Genomic DNA, 21,974 nt, shown 5'->3' with positions numbered 1-21,974 from the left:
GAGTAGTAAGCTTTTGAAGGCTTGTTGACCTATGAACGTTTGAGCGAATTGTAGGCTGGTTAACTGTTAAATAGGCTTGTTGAGAGCTTTTAACGACTTGTAGGCTTGTTCAGAGCTCTCCGAGTTGTAGGCTTATAGATTCAGATTTTAGACGAATTGAAATTGAAGAAAACAAAATATATACCTTAGAAATCAAAATCCGTGAAGGAATAAAAATCCCTGAATTTTTACGACAAGCAATCGAAAGTCGGAACCGGACTATTATAAGGACGAAGGCAAAGGCGTTCAGTACCTGATATTTACCTCTTTTGACACTGTAGTATTTTAAAATTGGATGGTTGGATCATCTTTGTCTGCTAAATTCAATTATAGCCTAAATGATATTTTTTTTTTGATAAAATACCTTCATTTATCTTAATAATGACATTAAAATCAACACACCAATTATAGTGAAACAGATGATGTTATAAACTGAGGCGAATTCCTTTAATTTATAACTCATTCACTGGTTTTAATTTTTAATTTTAATGGAACCATATAGTGATTTTGAAATCGAAACTGACTCGCTGCTATATAGATATAACCTGGACTGGACTAAGCTAGCTCAACCCAAATCTGAACCATATATATATATGCGGTCCGATTCAGGGACCCATAAAAAATTTATGTCTTCTTCGTACTATCTACAAGTTGCATGGAACAATCTCTGATAGCAACTAAAGGTCTTAATGTAAGGACAGAATTGGAGAGGACAGAGAGAAACAAATGCAAGTAATTGCATGCAACTAGGATAAATAAATGCGATTTGCAACTACTAGAATTCAAGAACTTGACCAAACTATATAATTCATTCAATTCGGAAGATACATATACATATATATCTTAGATATGTATACAGTAGCTGATCAGAAGCTTCGTACAAGTAAACGACAAAGAGAAACCTAAATTTGATCGGAGCCCATCTTCAGCATCACGTCCCTTAAAGTAATTCCACTCGACACGATCAAACACCTTTGACATAATCCTCACCTGGTTTCTTGCTTCAAACAATGAATTAGCTCATAGGCTAAAACCACATTGTCAGACATTAGTCTCTCCGAAACAAAAGCAGATTGTTTTGCGGAATTAATACGAGAAATCATGCATGTTTAAAAAGTGATTCTTGTAAAGATTAATTCCTAAAAAGAAATAATTAAAATAAAAAACTTTTTGGATGTAATTATTTATACTTGAAAAGAAATAATTAAAATAAAAAAGTTTTTGGATTTAATTATTTTAAAGAGGTCGCTAAAATAGGACAAGACTCTGATCATGAATTCATTAAACAACAAGAGGTCTATAATATTCTATATATCTTTTTCTTAGATTTATACATAATGTTCTTCTTTGAGGGTAGATTTATAATATTCCATCTCAAACCCAAAGTAATATAAATATAGATTTTATATAATATGTACGTTATATGCATCTTATATGTAAAATGTACAATAAGTTCCACGACGAATGGGGTAATGCTTTATTTTATATTAGTAGTATAAAGGGCAAACTTCGGTGCGTTAAAAACTTCCCGCCTTGGGAGTATGGGGGAGGATGTCATAGTACGCAGTCTTTTCCTCATATTTATAAAGAGGTTGTTTTCGTGACTCGAATCTGTGACCTCCAGATCACAAATGAATAACCTTAACCGATTGCATCAAGAGTTGTCCTCATTTTATATTAGTAGTATGCTTGGAAAAATTAAAAAAAAAAAAAAAAGGAAAAAAGAAGAGGAAGAAGATAATGATCAAATTCATAAATTAATACCCTACCGTAAAATATATATATTTTGATGAAATTTTGAGTAATCCCTGTCATAATTTTGTCTAATATTGTCAACGTCATATAGCTAGTTGCATCCCTAAGTTCCCTACGTTTGTTAACACATCTTTCGCTTGGACCACAAGGCATCATCAGGGATCATTAGTACTATATACATAAGCCCTTGCCAGTAATTAGGCCCGTTCTTTAGTTTCCACATTTCCCCTTCAACTGGCTTAACAGTATGCTCTTGTCCATACATATAATGTAGTGCCATCCAATATACTTCATGTCACTCCAAACATTTTATTTTATATATTGTTTAATTGGTCCCAAAATTTTCATTAATAAGTAATTTAAACCAATTAATATCGATGGAGTAATTCATTTTACTAGCTAGCATATATATATATATTATCTGTGCAGTTTTCTTACTTAAAACTATAGGAACTAATTCTTGAGTAAGAATGATAATGTATTACAACCAAGATTAATAGTATTTAACAATTAACCCTAATAGAAATTAAAAAGTAATCGCCGACGTATCTGATTACCACAAAACAATTTCTACTCCCAATTTCATTTTTCATATATGCAAGATCCCAATATTATTCTTCACATATAATTATTCTTTCTTTCGAAATACTTGTCATGACATCACTAGTATTAACTAATGAAGTACAGCATTGATGTTGAAAAATATTGAGCTAGGGTAAGAGCATCTTCCATGGAAGGCCAATTTTGAGAGAATTGCCACATCAAAGACACTTGGTAGAAAGAGAATTAAAAAATGGGATTTATGAAAATTTGTGTCAAGTTATATATTCCATTGTATAACTAACTTTATAAGTTTCAACTTTAGTTATTTTTTAATAAATTAATTAAAATGAAAAAAAAATAAACTTATTGGTTAGTGTTGATGTGTTACCATGTTCTTAACGCTATGATATATATAACTTAAACTTAAAAAAGAAAGATATATATATAATTTGAAATGGGAAAGAGAACCTTCAAGGAAGGAAAAATGTTTTGAGTAGGAACTTCTCATCTTAAAACATGTCATTTATCGTTTGTTAAACGTGTATGTTAAAATTATTTTCTTTTAATGATTGATTAATTTTTTAAAATTATTAGTCAATGGGTCCGTCCATTGGACGAAAAGTCCGTACATTTAAAAATTAATAATTTAAATATATCTTATAATAATTATATAATAATTATTTGTATTAAAAATTATTAAATATATGTCAAATATTATATCAAAAAGGATTATTTTAACTTTATATCAATTATAATTATTTTGATTTTATTTCAAAATCTACAATTCCATTAGAATCAAAATTTTATTTTGTTTTTAAAAATAATAAAAGTAGTAAAACGTAAAAATTACATATCAAGATTTGATTAGATAATAAAATTTATAATTATATCTAATCAATTCAATTTTTTCTATTGTTTGAAATATAAAATACGCTCATTTTAATTAAGAATTTAGAAAAAAAAAATATAATAAATTTTTATTAGGAATAATAGTTTAACAAAAAATTAGAAAAATAATAATATATTATATTTTGATTAGAATTTTTTTTAACAATATGTCCGTTTGAATAGGAAAAAAGAAGACATGCCCGTTTTAATTATAAATAGGAAAAAAATAATGAATTTTAATTAGAAAAAATTATTAATTGTTTGAAAAATAAAATATGCCCGTTTTAATTAAGAATAGAAAAAAATATAGTCTATTTTATTAGGAATAATAGCATAATAAAAAAATTAGAAAAATAATATATACTGTAATTTGATTAGAAATAATTTTTTTAATAATATGTCCGTTTGAATAGGGAAAAATAATACATGCCCGTTTCAATTAAAATATATATAGTGTATTATAATTTTTTTAGAAATAATTTTTTAAATAATAGATAGAAAATTGATTAGGAATAAAATTATTATATTAAAAAAAATAAGAGAAAGATAAAAGAGAATAAGAATCTCATATGATTAGAAATAAATAATTGATATAATTTTATTAGGAATCATTATCTTATTGTTTTTGAATTCTTAATTAGAATAGGAAAAAAATATTGACTTAAAATTATAATTTGATTCCTAATTAAACTCAAAAATTTAATTCCTAAATTAAACGTCATGTGTCGGATGTTGATTTGACAATAAAATTTACAATTGAATTGTAATTGGAACAAATTGAACAAATTGAAAAAATCTCTCTATTATATATAAAATATACTTATCAATTAATAATATGTATACTTAAATAATGACATGTTAAAAAATTACTTCAAAGAAGGGAATATAGAGAAAAACTTGGAATTTTGTTTACTATATAAGATTCACCAATGAGATGATACTATTTACAATTCAATCACCAACACGTTGACGACAAACTAAGCGAAAATACGAGAAATAGAATGTACACAAATTATGATACCTAAGTTAGAATAACAATGAAAAACTAAATAACATAAACATTAATTCAGAGAGGGAATGCTAGGTAGGAAAAATGTTAAAAGTTATAAATAAATAAAGTATTAAATAGAAGTTATTATTTAGTATACCCATATACGGAGTATATAATTTGAAATGGGAGAGAGAAAACCCTCAAAGAAGGGAACATAGAAAAAAAATTGATTTTTTTTATATTATATAGAGCATCACCAATGAGATGATACTATTTACAATTCTTTTACCAACATGTTGACGACAACTTAGCGAAAATACAAAAAATAGTATGTCCACAAAATATGATAACTGAAGTTAGAATAAAAATGAAAAATCACATAACATAAACATTAATTTTCAGAGAGTGAAAGTTGGTTGCAAAAATGCTAAAAGTATAAATAAATAAAGTACGAAATAGAAGATATTATTTTGTATACCCACATCATATAAAATAGAAGATACTGAACTATTATTTTAAGATAGCCTAAAAAAGAAACTATCTTCAAAAATAAAATGATATATAAAACTTGCCCCTCCCAATAAGATGCTCTAAGTTTCCAACTCCGTCGAACGGATGGGACCGAGAGCAGTGATAATATAATGATTTGAGTAGATAGTTAAATTTCTCACCCTTATCGCTCGGGACTATGAATTATTTACTCATTATAATGTTACAACATTAAACATCAAACTCAAAAGTTAGTTTTTCTGATGTCTAATGAATTCTGTGTTTCCAAGTGCCATGCTTTTACAGGAGTACGTTATAGTTTTGTAGGTTGAAACGGGGGTAAACGGAAATAGCGAAATCGAAACTATTGAACTCGACTATGCTTAATCCGTTATTAGGCGATTTAAGTTAACCATAATCGGGTACGTTGTTTGCGGTTTTGGGTACAAGACAAAAATAACAACAAAGTCGAGTTCATGGAACTCGATTATGCACAAAATTTCAAGACAAAATCGTGTACACCGTACTCGATTATGCACAAAATTTCAAGGACCATAATCGAGAACACCATACTCGATTTTGCTCAAAATAAATTTTTCAGATTATATAGTCACTGAACCGGTTCGGTTCGAACATAATTTCTTTTCTCTTCTCTTTCTTCTTCCTTCGTCCGCTCGACGCTCTCTATGAGCTCACCGGCGACTCGCCGATCCCGGCGCCAATCCGGTCGGTCCAAGGTCGAGTCTTGTTCCTCTCCACGAGTAGAATATGATTCCAAGGTTAATTTCCTACAACTCGACCTAGTTCCCTTTTAATTTCGATTTTTGAGTTTCGGTGTTCATGAACAAAATTTGGAGATTTTCCTTGATTATCATATATGTTGTTCGTGAGTGTCTTAGGAGTGTTTTGATATGATTTTTACTTCGAATTGACATGAAAAACGGATTGAATTCTCACCTTGACTTTTCTGTCTTGTCGGTCAACGGTGGAATTGATGATGTTTCTTGGCATTTTCGGGGTCGTGGTGGTCTCGGCTCGCCTCTGGTGGTCGGCTCGGTCGAGGTCGCTGGAGGAATCGTCCGGTCAACGGCTGGTCAGCGGTGTCGATCCGTCAAAAATTCCTCTTTCCGATCTACTTCCGGTACAATAATTCGATTTGTACAATTATTGATAGCTTGATAAATTTTATTTTTTTTACAGTATTTTTTTTTTCAATTTGTATAATTCTGGACTGTTGATGATTCTCCGATAATGTTACGGAGAGAAAATGGGACTGGTTATGGTGTATATATTATGTGTTATGTTGATTTTTTTTTTTATCACAAAGTCTACCGGCATATCATGTGTTTTGTGAAAAATCGCGCTAAATTGTATAGCATGCGTGAAGATTTGTCTGGCATGCTTGAATTTTAATATTGCATGCCCCCCAAAATCGAGTACAATGTTCTCGGTAATGCACAAAGGAAAATCGAGTTCGTTGTGTTCGATTTTGGTTGAGATGATTAATGTAATCATGTCCGTAATCATGATATTCGAGAACGTTGTACTCGTTTTTGAAGTTAAATTTTGCTAATCCAGGTTAGCTCCTTAATAAACTCAAGATCGAATTCTATGAACTCGATCTTATTACTTCTCTCCACATCACCATTTCAAATATATATTCTGTCTACATAATTAAAATGATTCATATTTGTGTAATTAATCTCTTTTACAGCTCTCTGAAATTTCTTTTACAAAGACTTGGGATCAAATGAATTTCATAGAGTTGTCTTAGGTGAACATATGCCTTTATTTAATTAGCTGTTTTTTTTTTTTTGTTTTTTTTTTGGTTGGGATTTGAATATTATAATTCTTGTAAGAGAACTTTAATTACTTTGGTCTGACTTTTTTTTTTTTTAAGTTTACTTTGGTCTATGACCTCGTTAACCACTTTCAACTTTTCATAATAATGATAATAATAATAATAATAATAATAATAATAATAATAATAATAATAATAATAAACTGTTTGACAATGTCACTTGCTTCAGAAAAGGTGATGCCAAATTCCAAATAAATAAAAAATCATCAAATTAATTGTGGCATGCTATACATCAGTAACTATTCGAGATACATACAGAGACGGTCCATACTTGTGTTTCCAAATATACAAAGCACATATAATAAAAAATTACATATACTCTACTAGTTATAAATTAGGTTAAAAGAAATAGATGTAGTTGTAAATCTTAATTAGTTACTGAAACATCAAATTGAGGGTAATTAATTGACAGAATTATGCAAATTAACTTGAAACGGTGTCTCGCAGAAGAAATTTGATGGAAACGACGACCACTTGGAAATATGATCACCAAGATTATCCGATATTGTTGGCACCTGATCTATCATAGCAACATGATCATCATTGGGAGACTTATTCTCAACAGGATCCTCATCATAATAAGCAATACGACCCTCATTTTGGACCAAATCATCATCAGAATCTTGAGAGAAATAGCATTGATCTTGAGCATCTTGGCCAGTTAGTTTTTGGAGTAAGGCTCTAAATTTAGAAGCACTAGTCTTGAACTTAACTGGGTTTGATATGTAAACAACTTTCACCGGATCTTTCATCATGGTTGTCGTCGTCTTTGACTTTGATGATGATCTTGTTGTCTTCTTTGTTGTCGGCTGTATATCTTGTAATTGTTTTCGATTTATATTATTTGTTGCAGCAGATAATATTATCTTCTCCATGAATTTTGTGATTTGATAAAGCTAAACTTCACTCTTAATTTGAGGCAGCTTGAAACCTCATGAATAGAATAGGAGAAATTGTGGAGAGGCAGATATAAAAAGGGAAAATGAAGAAATGGACTTCTTGATGTATAGTAGAAAATTGGGAAGATAACGAAATAAAATATCTGTACTTACTTCATATACGAAGCGTTTACATCTCACGCATCCTTACTTAATAAAGCAAGTAATGACTTTGTATAAATTATATATTACTTCTTCCGTATACAAACAGATGGCGTTTTTTGAGATTTTTTTTGGCTTTAAATAATCCACGTTTTGAGAATATCAATGTATTTTTTCTATTTTTATCTCTCCATTCATTTTACATACACATATAATAAAAAATTTACATTTAAATTTATACATTAAAAATAATGATATTGATATATATAAAAGTGTCAAAATATCATCTATTTATATACGAAAATAATACATTATTATTAATTTTTTACCCACGAAATTCTAACCTTCGATGAAATTCAAATCATTTGCATTTGAATTTATTCTCTCTCCCCGCTTTGTGGAGTAGATTTTTTTTTTACATATATATTTATACGATTAATTATATATCTTTTTTTAACATTCGGACTCCCTTCTAACATATAAGGCCATAGCTTGTAAATATAGTAGGGATTATAAATATGACTGTCATCCTCGCGATTAATTTACTCTAGTTGTAAAAAAAAAAAAAAAAAAAAAAACCTTAAAAAATACTATCAACGTCTAGAAAATGCATGTCTATTTACCTATATAATTTATATGGGCGAAAAGACTTGTATTCCGGACGGAAGGACTTATATATACGTCGCTCACAGTTTGGTTGTGCGGAACTTCTAACACCCATTCTATTTGACATTCCATTAGCTTTTTTTTACCTTAGCATATAATTACTATTTCTATCTCAAAATTAATATAAATTTTTTAATATAAATTATATATAAAATTTTGTATTTATTTTAAAACGAAAAAAATATTATATACTATTTTTTGAATGAATAGCCTGGGCCTACTTTAAAAAAACAAGTATTCATTACATATTAATTATATGATGAATTATTTACGTGATCTAACAATATACACGTCGAGCAGGTGGTTTTTTGTTTTTTATATAGTACAGTATATGTCAAAAAGGAAATTGGGATCGATATTCATTATATATATTCACTATTTAATTTTAGTGTTCATGCATGGAGACTGAATAGAGTACAGGCGCGTGAGAAATACTAAAAATTGTACTGTACTACTAGAAGCCGAGACAGATACCAATAAGGTTCCGTTCGTTTCGTGTTTTGCGGATGTTCGAGCATGCTCTAAATTGTTTCGAAAAATGTATTTTTGCCATTTTTAATAAAAAAACACGTTTTTTGAACAGTTTGAAACAAGCTCGAACATCCGTAAACCACCACATAAATGCACCCTAATTGTCGACGTGGCCTTTTCATGTAAACTTGTTTTATCTCAACTGACGTCAGTAACATGACACCTAATGACGTCATACAGAGCGGAAACTGCAATTCGGCTCAGTTAAGATTACTGATTCAGCCGTCTAAGTAAGCTGACTTCGGCTCTAGAGCCCAAAGCCAGGTATACGGCGGCCGCCACGTTTTTGTCCTTTTCAAATCCTGCCTTGTAGTAATAATAATACTGGAGCAATACTACTTATGTAGTTATTTATCACGTAAACTAACACTTTATTATTTATTTATTTTTCATATGACAAAAGTATATTCTAAAAATGGGAGGAAACAATTTTTAAAATAAAACGGGCGGATCTAAATACACATTTTAAAGTCTAATAACACTATTATCAAAAAAAAAAAAAAAAAAGTCTATTAACACACTACATTTTGTGAGTTGACATATTTATCTTTTTTAATAATTGTTCGATAACAAAATAATTCGGTGTCATCCCCATGAAAAACTGATGTGTCATCAAAAATCTTTTCATTGTATTACTTAGAGAGACATGTGTACTTAAATTCCTTTTGTGTGTGAAATAGCTCATCAAAACTTGGACGAAATAGATTGCAAGTTTCGGGGTTTCATCCAATATGTTATTTCTGTATAAACTTTTAAAAGTATTATCTTGTATTTTTGTTATATATATATATTATGAACTCTGATAAAACTTACTATTTCTAATGAAGGCTGGCATGCTAGCATTGAACGGAACTGAGAGATTTTTCGGGAAGGAAAAAACGTGTATCCTGCATTGGTTGGTTAGTTTACGACCAGCGCGGATCCAAGATTTCATTATCTGGGGCAAAAATTTTTTTTGACTCTTATGTCATCAAATTTTATCAAATTGTATGCAAAATGTAATGTAAATATTCTAGTTTAGATGCTATTAAAAAATTAGAAAATCTTACATTTGCTACCTGTGATATTTTCTAAATAATGATGATGGTAATAATAATAATAATAATTAAGAACTGAGGATGCTATATATATTATTTATTACAGATTTTCCATAAAAATAATAAGGGGTGGAAAGGGGAAAAAAGATTACCGCATGACTATTTTTAAGACGTTAGTTTTGGATCTTATAAATAATTTAGAATGTTTATTTTTTCAATATCTCTATGGATATATATACACATATATATTATAAAAAATCATTAGTCGGTTATTTATATTTAAATGTAATATATAATTCTTTTTATTGTAATAGAATTTTAAATAAAAAAAATTGCGTGATGGGTGTCAATTTTTTTCATAAAAAGTTAAGAAATAAAATAAAAAGGAGATAGAAAATGAAAAAGAAAAAGTAAACAAGAAACAAGAAAAGAATAAAGGTTCATTAAAAGGAAATACGAAAAGAAAAAAAAATTTGGAAAAGAAAAAATAAACAAGAAGTAAAAAAATTGAAAAAAAAAAAAGCAGCCCAAGATAATCGAACTCGGGGCACCTGTATATTATCTTTTTATTTTAGAATATAGAATAATATAAAATAATTTTTTTATATTATATTAATAATAATATTAAATATGTGATAAAAAAAAAAGTTCACGCAAGCATGTCTTTAAGAGTAATACATAGATCAAAACATTCATGGAAATTACCATATATCATATTCTCTCCGTTTCAAAATAAGTATTCATTTTACTTTTTTACTTCATTAAAAAAACAATTATCGTAAACATAAGTAGATATTTATTTTAAAATGAAGAGAATATAAAATTTGAATTACTTCAACCATATTCGTGTGTTCAATTCTACCATTAAACTGAACTAATATGTGAATTTTACCTTTTTGTAACCCATGTGTCAGGTGGCAATGAGATTGAAGCAAAATGGTTGTATATACAAGTGAAGTGGCTGCTCTGTAGGAGATACTATACCCTATATAATTTGCAGTGAGCAGGTTGGGGACTAGTGAATGCACAGGCAATCCCCACATTTTCTTACATCAACTAATGAATGCACAGGCAATCCCCAACTCATTTCTTTAATAGGTTGAACTGTATACTCCACAAAATTAAAAATGGAGATACACACATTTATGAAATGGGCAATTGTCTGTTCAAAAATTACTTCAAAACAGTTTTGCAAATAATAAAATATATTTTGAAGAATTAGATTAATGTTCGTCCAGATCATTTTTTATCATTTGAGCTGCTGAAGGCAGTAACAAAACGATTATTTGTCTTTTTATAATATTTCTGATAATATTTAGGATAAATATAACGGGTGATACATAATCTGATTTTACGGTCCCGAAATGTTTAAAGAATTCTATATCAAAGCCAACTCAAAATCTGTTCTTTTTTCAAAGAAAATACGGTATTTGGATTTCCTTCTAAAAGATATCACGTCACGTGCAACGGATATGAATATTTGTACAGGGACTGGGAGGAGACACGTGACTAGAAAGCTTCAGCTCATCATTCTCTAAATACAAACAAGCTCGTGTGGGCGCAAACACAGAAAGAAAGGCAATCATATTTATACTAACCGACAGTAACATACATACACTTTGATTTTCATAAGGTTCTTTACCATAAAGATACATATTAGCATATAAATATAGCAATCATCCATCCAATGCCACTTATTTTTGCTGATTAGGGATTTCAAATGTGATTCTTAGATGTAGAGAAAAATATCTTTACAAGAATTTTATCATCTTATATGATGGAATCAAATACAACCAAATATGATATAAATTGATAAATTTAAAAGTGTTGAGTAAAATTGTCGGAAGAGTTAATAGGTGTTAATCAGATCCAGTTTTCACGACAGTTAGTGTGAGTTGCCTATTTTCGTCAAAACAATTTACACAGAAGATTTGATTCTTTTTGCCATTCAAGTCTTATTTGAAAATTAGTAATTGAGAATCCCTTACTGTGATGCGATTTTATTTGGATTCCTATTGTATAAAGGAGTCTTAATTAATTCCTAAAAGAAAGGTATTGAATTAATAGAAGGATTCTCGTGGGATACAATTCCTACTTAAAAAAGAAATTGTTTTCCTATTCTGTGAAGAAGATTTATTCTCCAAGATTGAGGGTTTCAAGTATAAATAATCGAAGACTCTACAACCCTATGTACGCGTCTATATGCTATTCTCTGTCGATTAACTTTTTGGAGAAGAAGACGTTTTCTTTCTACACCATTGTTCACGGTTGATTGACCTTTTGTGTCCGTGAACGTTTTGAGGGTGTTTGTTCTTATTCGAGCACTAATCCAACTTCATCAGAATTATTCTTGACAGTGCAAAGATCATGTGGCGCTTGTAATCTGTTTGGAGATTGCAAGAAAGTCCTTGTCCGATTGACAAGGCAACCGGCGCTCGTAATCTGTGTGGAGGTTACGAGAAAGTACTTATCCGTTTGATAAGGCAATTGACGTTTGTAATCTGTGTGGAGGTTACAAGAAAGTCTTTATCCGTTTGATAAGGCTGTTAGGATAGACGAAGAATCCACTTAGTGAAATATGAAGTAGATTATAGATTTGCGAATTGTAATCCGTATAATGTCCTATTGTTGCAAGAATAATGGAATGTCGTTTATCACTGGGTTAGGCCCCGCAGAGTAGGTGTATCCGAACTGCGTGAACATATCTTGTGTTATTTACTTTCAACACTGTTTTTATTATTCTGTGTTAACTTGCCACCGTTAGCACAGTTACGATAATTCGTCAATTAAATCAGAATACACTTTTAAAAAAAAGAAACATCTACATATTAATTGTGTCAAATAAAAAGTGGTACAAAACTCTCTATATCAAAAAAAGCGCTTCGTGACTATCTATGTCGAGAAAAACTTGTCCGAAAAGACTTATGCCCTTTTTTTTTTTATCTACGTGTGGCTTATACAATAATTAAAGATCCGACTCGTTTACCAATTCATCACATTGTTATTTAATTAAACCGAAACAACAACAAAAAAAAAAATCTACATGCTGAATCGACAAAGATAACTACAAACCACCTTTTGTTCCACACATATTCTTATAAAAATATTATCCCAATTAAATCAAAGCAAAATATGAAAGAAATTGGTAAATTAATTTGGAAATTATCTACATATTAATGCTAAGAAATTACAATCCGTTAATCTAAGTAGCTAGTAAATTAAATTGAAGTGCAAGGATCATATCCAAATATGATGATAAAATTAAATCTTCATCTATATAAGAAAATCTTGACATGAACATATAATTAGGGAAGAAAAAGAAATTGTGGAGACCACATGAGAAACAGTAGAAGCTCGGTTTGTATGTGGTCTCTACTGGCATGTGCACTTTTCTTTTCTTTTATTTTCTTCTGATTTCGCTTCTTCTTTTCGCTTTTTTATGTTTTCTCCCTCCCTTCCCTCACCCTTTAAGCAAAATCAACTGTTTTTCGATCCATTAGGTATAGATCAACAATCTTAATTATTATTTTCATCTCAAAATAATTGTTAACTTTTTCTATACAACATGCATATAAAAATTTCTTAAAATAGAGTTAGTATACGTATAAATTTCGGTCTCCTTGTCACAAAAATGAAATTGAATATCGACTCCTTCGAGTCAATCAAAATAGATCGATTTTGAACATTTGGTCTAGAAATAAGTAAGGCTTAATAATTATTTGATCGTTTTTTTTTCTTCATAATATTCGATCCATTCAATAATTTATTTAATGATATTCTTTTAACCGATCGATTGAATGGGTTCAGATTTGCTAGGTTAATATTTTTCTACCTATTTTGACATACTGTCACCAAGTCGTTCTTTAAGATTTATTTATCGATTCTGATCATTATGTTATAGTGTAGATAAACGAAGCTTGACTTGACAATGAAGTACTAATTGGAGTGGAGAGCAAATACATGATGACCTAATTAAGTACTAATTGAACCAGAATTTTATGATGTCTTATCCTTCACCTACTCACAAACCCATACAACTCCATTTGAAGCTGTCTTTTAAAATATCTCGCTCAACTTATGTGACACTGCAACCAACCAACCGATCACTACCCTAAAAAGATTTTCCCTTACACAAAATTAATTTAAAAAATTGGTTTAAATTAATCTACACCTAGCATCTTTCAAAAAAAAAATAAAAAAATCTACACCTAGCAAGAACAATATATAATATATTTATTTTATGACAAGAACTGTATTGTTTTAAATAATTGTGGAATAAGCCAATTTATGCAATAGTTTAGGGACGTGTACTAGATGGAGGACGGATCAATAAACAGAAACTTGTGTGTGCTGTTAATTAATTACTTACAACGTCCAGGTCTAATTTTTTGGGATAGTTCAAGGACCTTTACATGTAAATAAACCTTTTTCATATCTCATGTAACTAGTTTTTCAAGCAGACAGAAGTAGACATAATTTATTAGCATATTAATGTAGAGCTAACTATAGGTGGTTATACTAATATACATGGGATGTCACAGTTAGACGAGCATATCACATAAATTAGAGGCTGGAAAATGAGTGGATCACTAAAATCTAACGAGTTAATTACTCCCTCTGTCTCAAAATAGATGCAAATTTTTTAATAAAAATTATATATAAAAATTTGTATCTATTTTAAAACGAAAATAATAATATAAATCAACCTTGTTTCAAGTTTCAATCAATTCAGTCAATTAGGTACAAAAATTTAATTACATAACATGCCAATGAATAGATCAACATGAACTATCTTTCCTTCATCATCTTCTTCTATTTTCTAATATATTTTTCTTCTTCGAGTATAACAAAAAAAAGTTCCAAATAGTGTAGGTATAAAAATTCTTGGATAAAAACTTATTCCCTCCTCGTTAAGATTAGTTGTTATACTTTTAATTTTTAACTATCTATAATTAATATCTCATATTTTTTATAATATTTTTCAGTTTTTCTCTTCTATTCAAAGTCAAATATATTTTTATCGTAATATTTTTTAATATTTAAAATAATTATTGGAGAGTAATTTTAAGTATTTTTTTTTAGTAATTATTGGAAATGTATTCTGACATATTTGACAAATTATCGCATGTACTAACGGTGGCAAGTTAACACAGAATAATAAAAACAGTGCAGAAAGTAAATAACACAGGATATGTTCACGTAGTTTGGATACACCTACTCTGCGGGGTCTCGCCCAGTGGTAAACGACATTCCACTATTCTTGCAACAATAGGACAGTACTCGAATTACAATTCGCAAATATATAATCTACTTCCTATTTCATTAAGTGGATCATTCGTCTACACTAACAGCCTAATCAATCGGATTAGGACTTACATAACAGCCTTATCGAACGGATAAGGACTTTCTTGCAATCCCCAAACGGATTACAAGTGCCAGGTGCCTTGTCAAACGGACAAGGACTTTCTCGCAACCTTCTCACAGATTACGAGCGCCACAGGATCTTTGCACTATAATGACAAACTCTGATGCAGTTAGATTAGTGCACGAATAAGATCAATCACCCTCTAAAAGTTCACGGACACACAGGTCAATCAGATCGTGAACAATATGGTGTAGTAAGAAAAACGTCTCCTTCTCCAATAAACTATTCGAAGAATTGATAGCTGTAAGACGTGTATCTAGGGTTGTAGTGTCATCGTCCTTTTATACTTGCAACCCTCAATCTTGGAGAATCATAGTTCTTCACAGAATAGAAAAACACTTCTTTTTTAGAATATGAATTGTATCCCATGAGAATCTTTTCATCAATACAATACTTTCTTTTTAGGATTTAATTAAGATTCCTTTATAGAATAGGAAATCTATAATTAATCCAAATCAAATCGGATCACAGTAAGGATTCTTCAGCTACTAGTTTTCATAAGACTTGTACTTCAAGAAAGAATCAAATCTTCTGTATTAATGGTTTTGACGAAAATAGCCAACTCACTTAATTACCGTAAAAATTATGAAAACTGTATCTGATTAGTACCACAGGTAGTTTGATTCAAACAATCATTATAACTTTAATCCCACCAAAATATTGTGACAATTAATTTCGGGACAAAAATAATACTACCTTAATTATACAAACATATTTTATCACGTGTATCTCATCTTTCACTATTTAAATAAATTTTTAAAAATAAACAAACATCAATTAATAATATATATTTCTAAATGATAACGTAAATTATTACATAAAAATTTATCGTCTAACTCATAGATAGGTTAATACATATTCTTTCGACGCACTTCATGTTAGTGGGAAGAAAAATAAATATAGAAAAATAGATAGGCTCGTGTGACACAAAATTAAATTGCTAGGGAGATTTTTTTCCACGAAGCAAAGGGTACAAAATTTTGGCATCCTAGAATAAGAATGTTATGTAAAGCGAACTGGTATGATTGGAGGGAGATGGCAGTTGCATTTTGTTAGCCTATACTCTAGCACACACGATTCACTTTTCCCTTCATTAGCATTAAATAAGATACTCTCTTCCTCTTAAACACATTTAAATAGCACCCGCCTAAAACATCTCTCTCCTCCTCCTCCTAATCCTTCCATTTTTACTTCCACTAATCTCTCTCTCTCTCTCTCTACGATTCTCTCTTTTGATCAATTGATTTTCGTTACTTTTACATGAAAAATTAGATCTCTCTCTCTCTTTTTGTGTGTCTATGGCGAGCTACATTGCGACGGCCAACGGCGAAGCAGCTGAGCTGGCCGGAAAGCCGACGACGTCGTTTTCTTCCCTTAAGACTCGAAAGCCCAAGCCGAACAATAACGGCAATTGTAATAACAACAACAACGGAATTAGTTACGCCGATGACGTCATCACTCTCCTTCACGGCTCCAACCCCGTCCGCGTCGAGCTCAACCGTCTCGAAAACGAACTCCGAGGTCTGTTTGATTACTACTAGTAGAATCTTTTATTTTTCTGGAAAATAAATTAGTTTTTAATTGAAAATGATAAGTTTTGTGTGAAATAAAAATCCATTTTTGAGTAGTATCTTTTAGACTATGACTGATTAAAATTCAACTACAGAACTTGTTTGAATGCATGTTCTCTTTTACTCTTCTTTCTGGGAAAAAATGAAGGATATTCTCGAGAAACAAACAAGCACAGCAGTCAGTCAGTGATACATTTGTCGTATTGGTACTTGAAGAATGCAATTTGGGCATTAATTTGAATACGTATTAGTTACCATTACTTACTGATCACACAACTGTTTAGTTACTCTCTTTATAAAGATAAATGACATTTGTATCACACCTGTAAAAACTTAAAAACTATTAATAATATAGGGTGTTTTTTATCTGAGTTTAAATTGGCATTAAGCTTCCTCGTGTCTATATTTTTATTAGGAGTAGTTGATAAGTTAGGCACATTTTACTCATTGAATTGGCAGTAAGCCAGTAACACTAACATGCATTGTTTCCCCTGTTTCTCTTATTGAACTGCATTTTATTTAAAGTTCAACTATTTACTTTGATGATCATGGATGATTTTTTAGAACGAGACATTGGTTCCTTAGACTAGACTGAAAAAAAGAAAATGCTCTGATAGACTCATATGATATCCTTGTGGCCGCGGCTCAGCATTTTCCTTTAATTTAAAACAGCTTCTAAACATGAGTTTCTGGCTTTATAAAGGATTTTGCAGAATTTTCCTGAAACAAGTATATTTCTTTCTTCTCATTGTAAAAGTTTCCCAAGAAAATTTAAGTTCATCCAAGCTAGTATTGTTAAGGGTCATATAACAAATCCATGGTTTGTTAGAATTCGTAACTACATAGTTAGAGTCGAACTACATTGGTATATTTCCTGTAATTTTTTGTGTGTACATATGATTTGTGGCTGGTCAGATTATTTGATTAAACGTTTGTATTTTCATATTTGCAGATAAAGATAGGGAATTGGGAGAGGCCCAAGCAGAGATAAAATCCCTCAAAAATTCTGAACGCCTCAAAGAAAAGGCCGTTGAAGAGGTATGGTATCTGAAAGTTAGCATTTTCTGTGGTTAAATCCTATCTTCAATAATGCTAGTATTGAGGAATCTTAAATAACATGTTTGCCAGCTCAAAACCAGAGTTTGAGTGTTCTTAGTTAGCTTTCAAACTTGACGTTTAGGAAATATATGTAGCGTGCATGGTAGCTCTGGCTCAATGTTTCTTTTGGTTTAAATGTCAGCTAACTGATGAGTTAAATAAAGTTGATGAAAAGCTTAAAGCAACTGAAGCTCTTCTGGAAAGCAAGGTACTACTAGTTTGATTATTTCCTGATGAGGGATGGTTCTTTTATGATCCTTAGATATGAAGTTTCTTTTTGCTGACAAATGTTAATGTTCTGGTTTGAAGAATCTCGAGATTAAGAAGACAAATGAAGAGAAAAAAGCAGCTTTGGCTGCACAATTTGCAGCAGAAGCCACACTTAGAAGAGTTCATGCTGCCCAGAATGATGATGAAATGCCTCCAATTGAAGCCATTATCACTCCGTTGGAAGCTGAGCTCAAGCTTGCCAAACTGGAAGTATGCCTTGAAATTTTCCTACCAATAATTATATTTCCCTTTTACATTTTAATACTTTAGACATCGATAACTGAGTGAAATATGCAAATATGATAGTTTTTTTTTTCTGGTTTTTGCATGAGTAGGCAGCAAAGTTGCAGGAGGATAACAGAGCTCTTGATCGGTTTACGAAATCTAAGGAGGCTGCTCTAATTGAGGCTGAGAAAACTGTTCAACTTGCTATGGCAAAAGCAGCATTTGTTGATGATCTACAGAACAAAAACCAGGATCTAATGAAGCAGATTGAAATATGCCAGGTTTCTCTGTCACCCAAATTTTCATATAATAAGATGCTTTTGTGCCATACATGGTTCAATTCGAATGTGCTCTTCCTTTTTTTTTTTTTTCTTTCTCTGAAATATCTTTTAGCAAGTAACATAGCAAGTGATGGATAAAAATTAATGTATTGAATTGATGTGCTGTCTGATTTTCTAGGAGGAGAACAGAATCCTTGACAAAATGCATAGACAAAAGGTTGCTGAGGTAGAGAAATTGATGCAAACCGTACGTGAGCTTGAGGAGGCGGTTTTGGCCGGAGGTGCTGCCGCTAATGCTGTCCGTGATTACCAGCGAAAAGTGCAAGAGATGAATGTAAACACTAAAATTATATATACTTCATTAACAGGCCGAGAACTGGATTTAGAATTTTCTTTCTTTGTTCATGTTCATTCGAATATCCAAACTCTGTCTTCTGACTTCAATTAATCCTCAGGAGGAAAGAAAAACTCTGGAATGCGAAGTAGCTCGTGCCAAAGTTTCTGCAAACAGGGTAGCCACAGTAGTTGCCAATGAGTGGAAAGATGGCAATGACAAAGTTATGCCGGTAAAACAATGGCTTGAAGAAAGAAAACATTTCCAGGCAAGTTTAATATCAAGCCCCTATTTTAATACATTTTACTGAAATTTTAAAGACTAATGTCTTATTGTGTTCGTCTCCTGGACTCAATAAGGGAGAACTTCAAAAACTTAGGGATAAACTTGCTGTAGCTGATCGAGCCGCAAAAGCTGAAGCACAATTGAAAGTGAGGGAGCTTCCTTGTTAAATACGTCATCTCTGTTTGTTCAATTTTACTCTCCAATATAAATGAAAATTTTGGCATTTCTTAGGAAAAATACATATTACGGTTCAAGGTTATGGAGGAAAAGCTTAGATCGTCTAATGAAAATTCCCATGCTGCATCTGAAAAGAAAAGCCCGATATACAACGGATCTCTGCGGCGGCAGTCGCTCGGTGGAGCTGAAAGTTTCTCCAAACCATTCGTGAATGGCTTTGCGTTAAAGAAGACAAATAAAGTATTAGCGAGGGATGCAAAGAGGTCGTCATTTGATGGAGGCAGTTTGGCACCGGATAACGATAAGCTAATCACAGAAGCACCAGAGAAAGAGGAAACCATAATCCCAACGTCTGTTATAAATGGTAAACCGGACCATCAGAAAGAAGCAGATTTGGAAGATTACGTTTCAGGAATTCTGTACGATATGTTACAGAAAGAAGTTGTAACCCTTAGGAAAGCTTTCCATGAAAAGGATCTCAGCCTTAAGGACAAAGATGATGCGATTGAGGTTGTTAGAACTTGATTATTTCATCTCTACATGACTTCCAATTCTCAAGTTCTTAACACGCATCCAAATTTTAAATGTATAGATGTTGGCAAAGAAGGTTGAGACGTTGAACAAAGCAATGGAAGTTGAGGGGAAGAAAATGAGGAGAGAAATGGCAGCCATGGAAAAAGAGTTTGCAGCAATGAGGGTTAGCAGCAAGGAGCTTGATCAAAGGACAAGGCGAACAAGTGCGTCTAGAACTGGGTCTCATTTCCTCTATTCAAGGTACGTAATTGTTTTTATATATTACTTTCTTGTTGTTCTTAACATTTCTAGCTTTATCTCTTCAAACGCGCTCTTCTACCATTTCGAGCTAACTATATGTCATCCGTGTATCTAAAAAAATTTTCAGGATTAGACGAAATCAATAGCAAACATTACATACAACACATGGCGGCTAAACAAATATGATAAGAGAGGCTATACATAATAAAGTGGTTATGGTGTTTGGTTTACCTTTGTCGATCCTTTTATGTTGATCCATCCTATTTGTTAACGGGTGCTGACTCTAGGCTTGCAGGGAGTGTGTCATGTACTTGACTGGATTAAAATGATACTTGAATGCATGCAAGTGTTAGTGTGTGTTATGAAATACATATTTGAGGTTGGAAATTTTTTATTATGCTAAGCATACTTTATATCGTTCATTATTTTATAATCATCTCCAATATATTATCTCGATGATTTAGTGTACTTCCAAGTATATTATACCTCTCATATCTCATTAGGGTCAGTCAAGAAAGGTGGTCAACTAGGACCAAAAAAAATACACATCCTAAATTGATTAGTATCTTTAAGACAAGTTAGCATTCTTTCGCAGAGATCGAACAACAAAACATATGATATCCCGAGTGGTTTACTCTAAATTTAATTATCTCCGATATCTCAAATTTAGTAATTCTGATTATAGATTTCTCATTAGTTATCACGAGTTACTTTAATCTCAACACTTTTACAAGAATATTGAGGAAAAAAACACTGAATTGAACACAAAAATTTACACCATCTTAATGACTTTTTGAAGCTATGCAAATTGCTAATTCGCTTTTTGAAGCCAAATATTACTACTTTTTGAAGCCAAATATTTATATTAAAATATCGTCTTCTTATAAAAACTTGCTTCTCTTCCTAGCATGCAAATTTACTAGCTACTTTATAATACAACACGGCTCAATAAGTTTCTTCCTAAAACTGCATAGATCACAGATAGGGTAGAGACTAATTCATGTCGGAATACAAAATAATTAAATTGTGAAGATTAAAAAAAAAAAAATCTTTTTTTCCTTATTTATTTATTTATTGGATAATATATATGAGGAGGTATATATCAACACCATGTGTAGGTCTAATGAATTACACCATAATCTTAACCATTCATTTTTTATTCAATCAATAGTCAAGATTAAAACTATTTGTTTTTTCATTGATCTCACAAACCTAGTATCACCCTCACATACTTTTTTTTCCCCTTGTCATATAGCTTAACCACGATTGATTTTTCATGTGATAAACCTCTTAAACTCAATACTGGAAACACAGGTTACAATTCTTTAAAAATATTAAATTGGTACAAAAAAATTACAGTAAAAATCATAATCATCCCATGGTCAGTACCAAAAGTGTAATGTATCTTATCAGCCACAAGAAGATGTTTGTAACGATAATGAGATTGAGAATTGGAGAAACCCGATTATGATATTTATGATTTGATCTTAAAAATATAAAATCTATTACTAACGAAAAAGTACTACAGAAATCAAAATCTAATTGATTAAGTTATCTGGATATGCGATGAAGCTAGAAAAAAAGAAAATGGAAAGAACCTGAGGAGAAGTGGAGGAGATAACGCAGAAGTAACAACAGTCAACATAAGGTTAAGTGGTTTAATGATTTAATCTTAGTACTTGATTGAATGATAA

At 31.0% G+C, this 21,974-nt stretch overlaps 1 protein-coding gene across 1 annotated transcript; it reads left to right on the top strand.

The window, feature by feature from the left end:
• Positions 1-16,563: 16,563 nt before the first annotated feature.
• Positions 16,564-21,950, top strand: LOC139884001 (microtubule-associated protein 70-1-like). Its single transcript, XM_071868086.1, has 12 exons — positions 16,564-16,786; positions 17,789-17,874; positions 18,077-18,142; positions 18,244-18,414; positions 18,540-18,710; positions 18,889-19,044; positions 19,166-19,312; positions 19,404-19,475; positions 19,561-20,016; positions 20,099-20,280; positions 21,536-21,594; positions 21,853-21,950. Exons 1-12 carry the CDS (start codon positions 16,564-16,566, stop codon positions 21,948-21,950), a joined length of 1,887 nt encoding a protein of 628 aa, XP_071724187.1.
• Positions 21,951-21,974: the final 24 nt, after the last annotated feature.

This window comes from Rutidosis leptorrhynchoides, unplaced genomic scaffold (genome assembly GCF_046630445.1).
Source record: "Rutidosis leptorrhynchoides isolate AG116_Rl617_1_P2 unplaced genomic scaffold, CSIRO_AGI_Rlap_v1 contig489, whole genome shotgun sequence".
Classification (NCBI taxonomy): domain Eukaryota; kingdom Viridiplantae; phylum Streptophyta; class Magnoliopsida; order Asterales; family Asteraceae; genus Rutidosis; species Rutidosis leptorrhynchoides.
The sequence above is the reverse complement of the archived record's forward strand: the minus strand, read 5'-3'. Positions and strand labels throughout refer to the sequence as shown.

Bases quoted from the DNA above. Each gene is read 5' to 3' on its own strand.
- LOC139884001 (XM_071868086.1), top strand. From the start codon at position 16,564: ATGGCGAGCTACATTGCGACGGCCAACGGCGAAGCAGCTGAGCTGGCC. The intron at 19,045-19,165 runs GTAAACACTAAA...ATTAATCCTCAG, and splicing joins GAAAAGTGCAAGAGATGAAT to GAGGAAAGAAAAACTCTGGA. The intron at 19,476-19,560 runs GTGAGGGAGCTT...GGCATTTCTTAG, and splicing joins AAGCTGAAGCACAATTGAAA to GAAAAATACATATTACGGTT.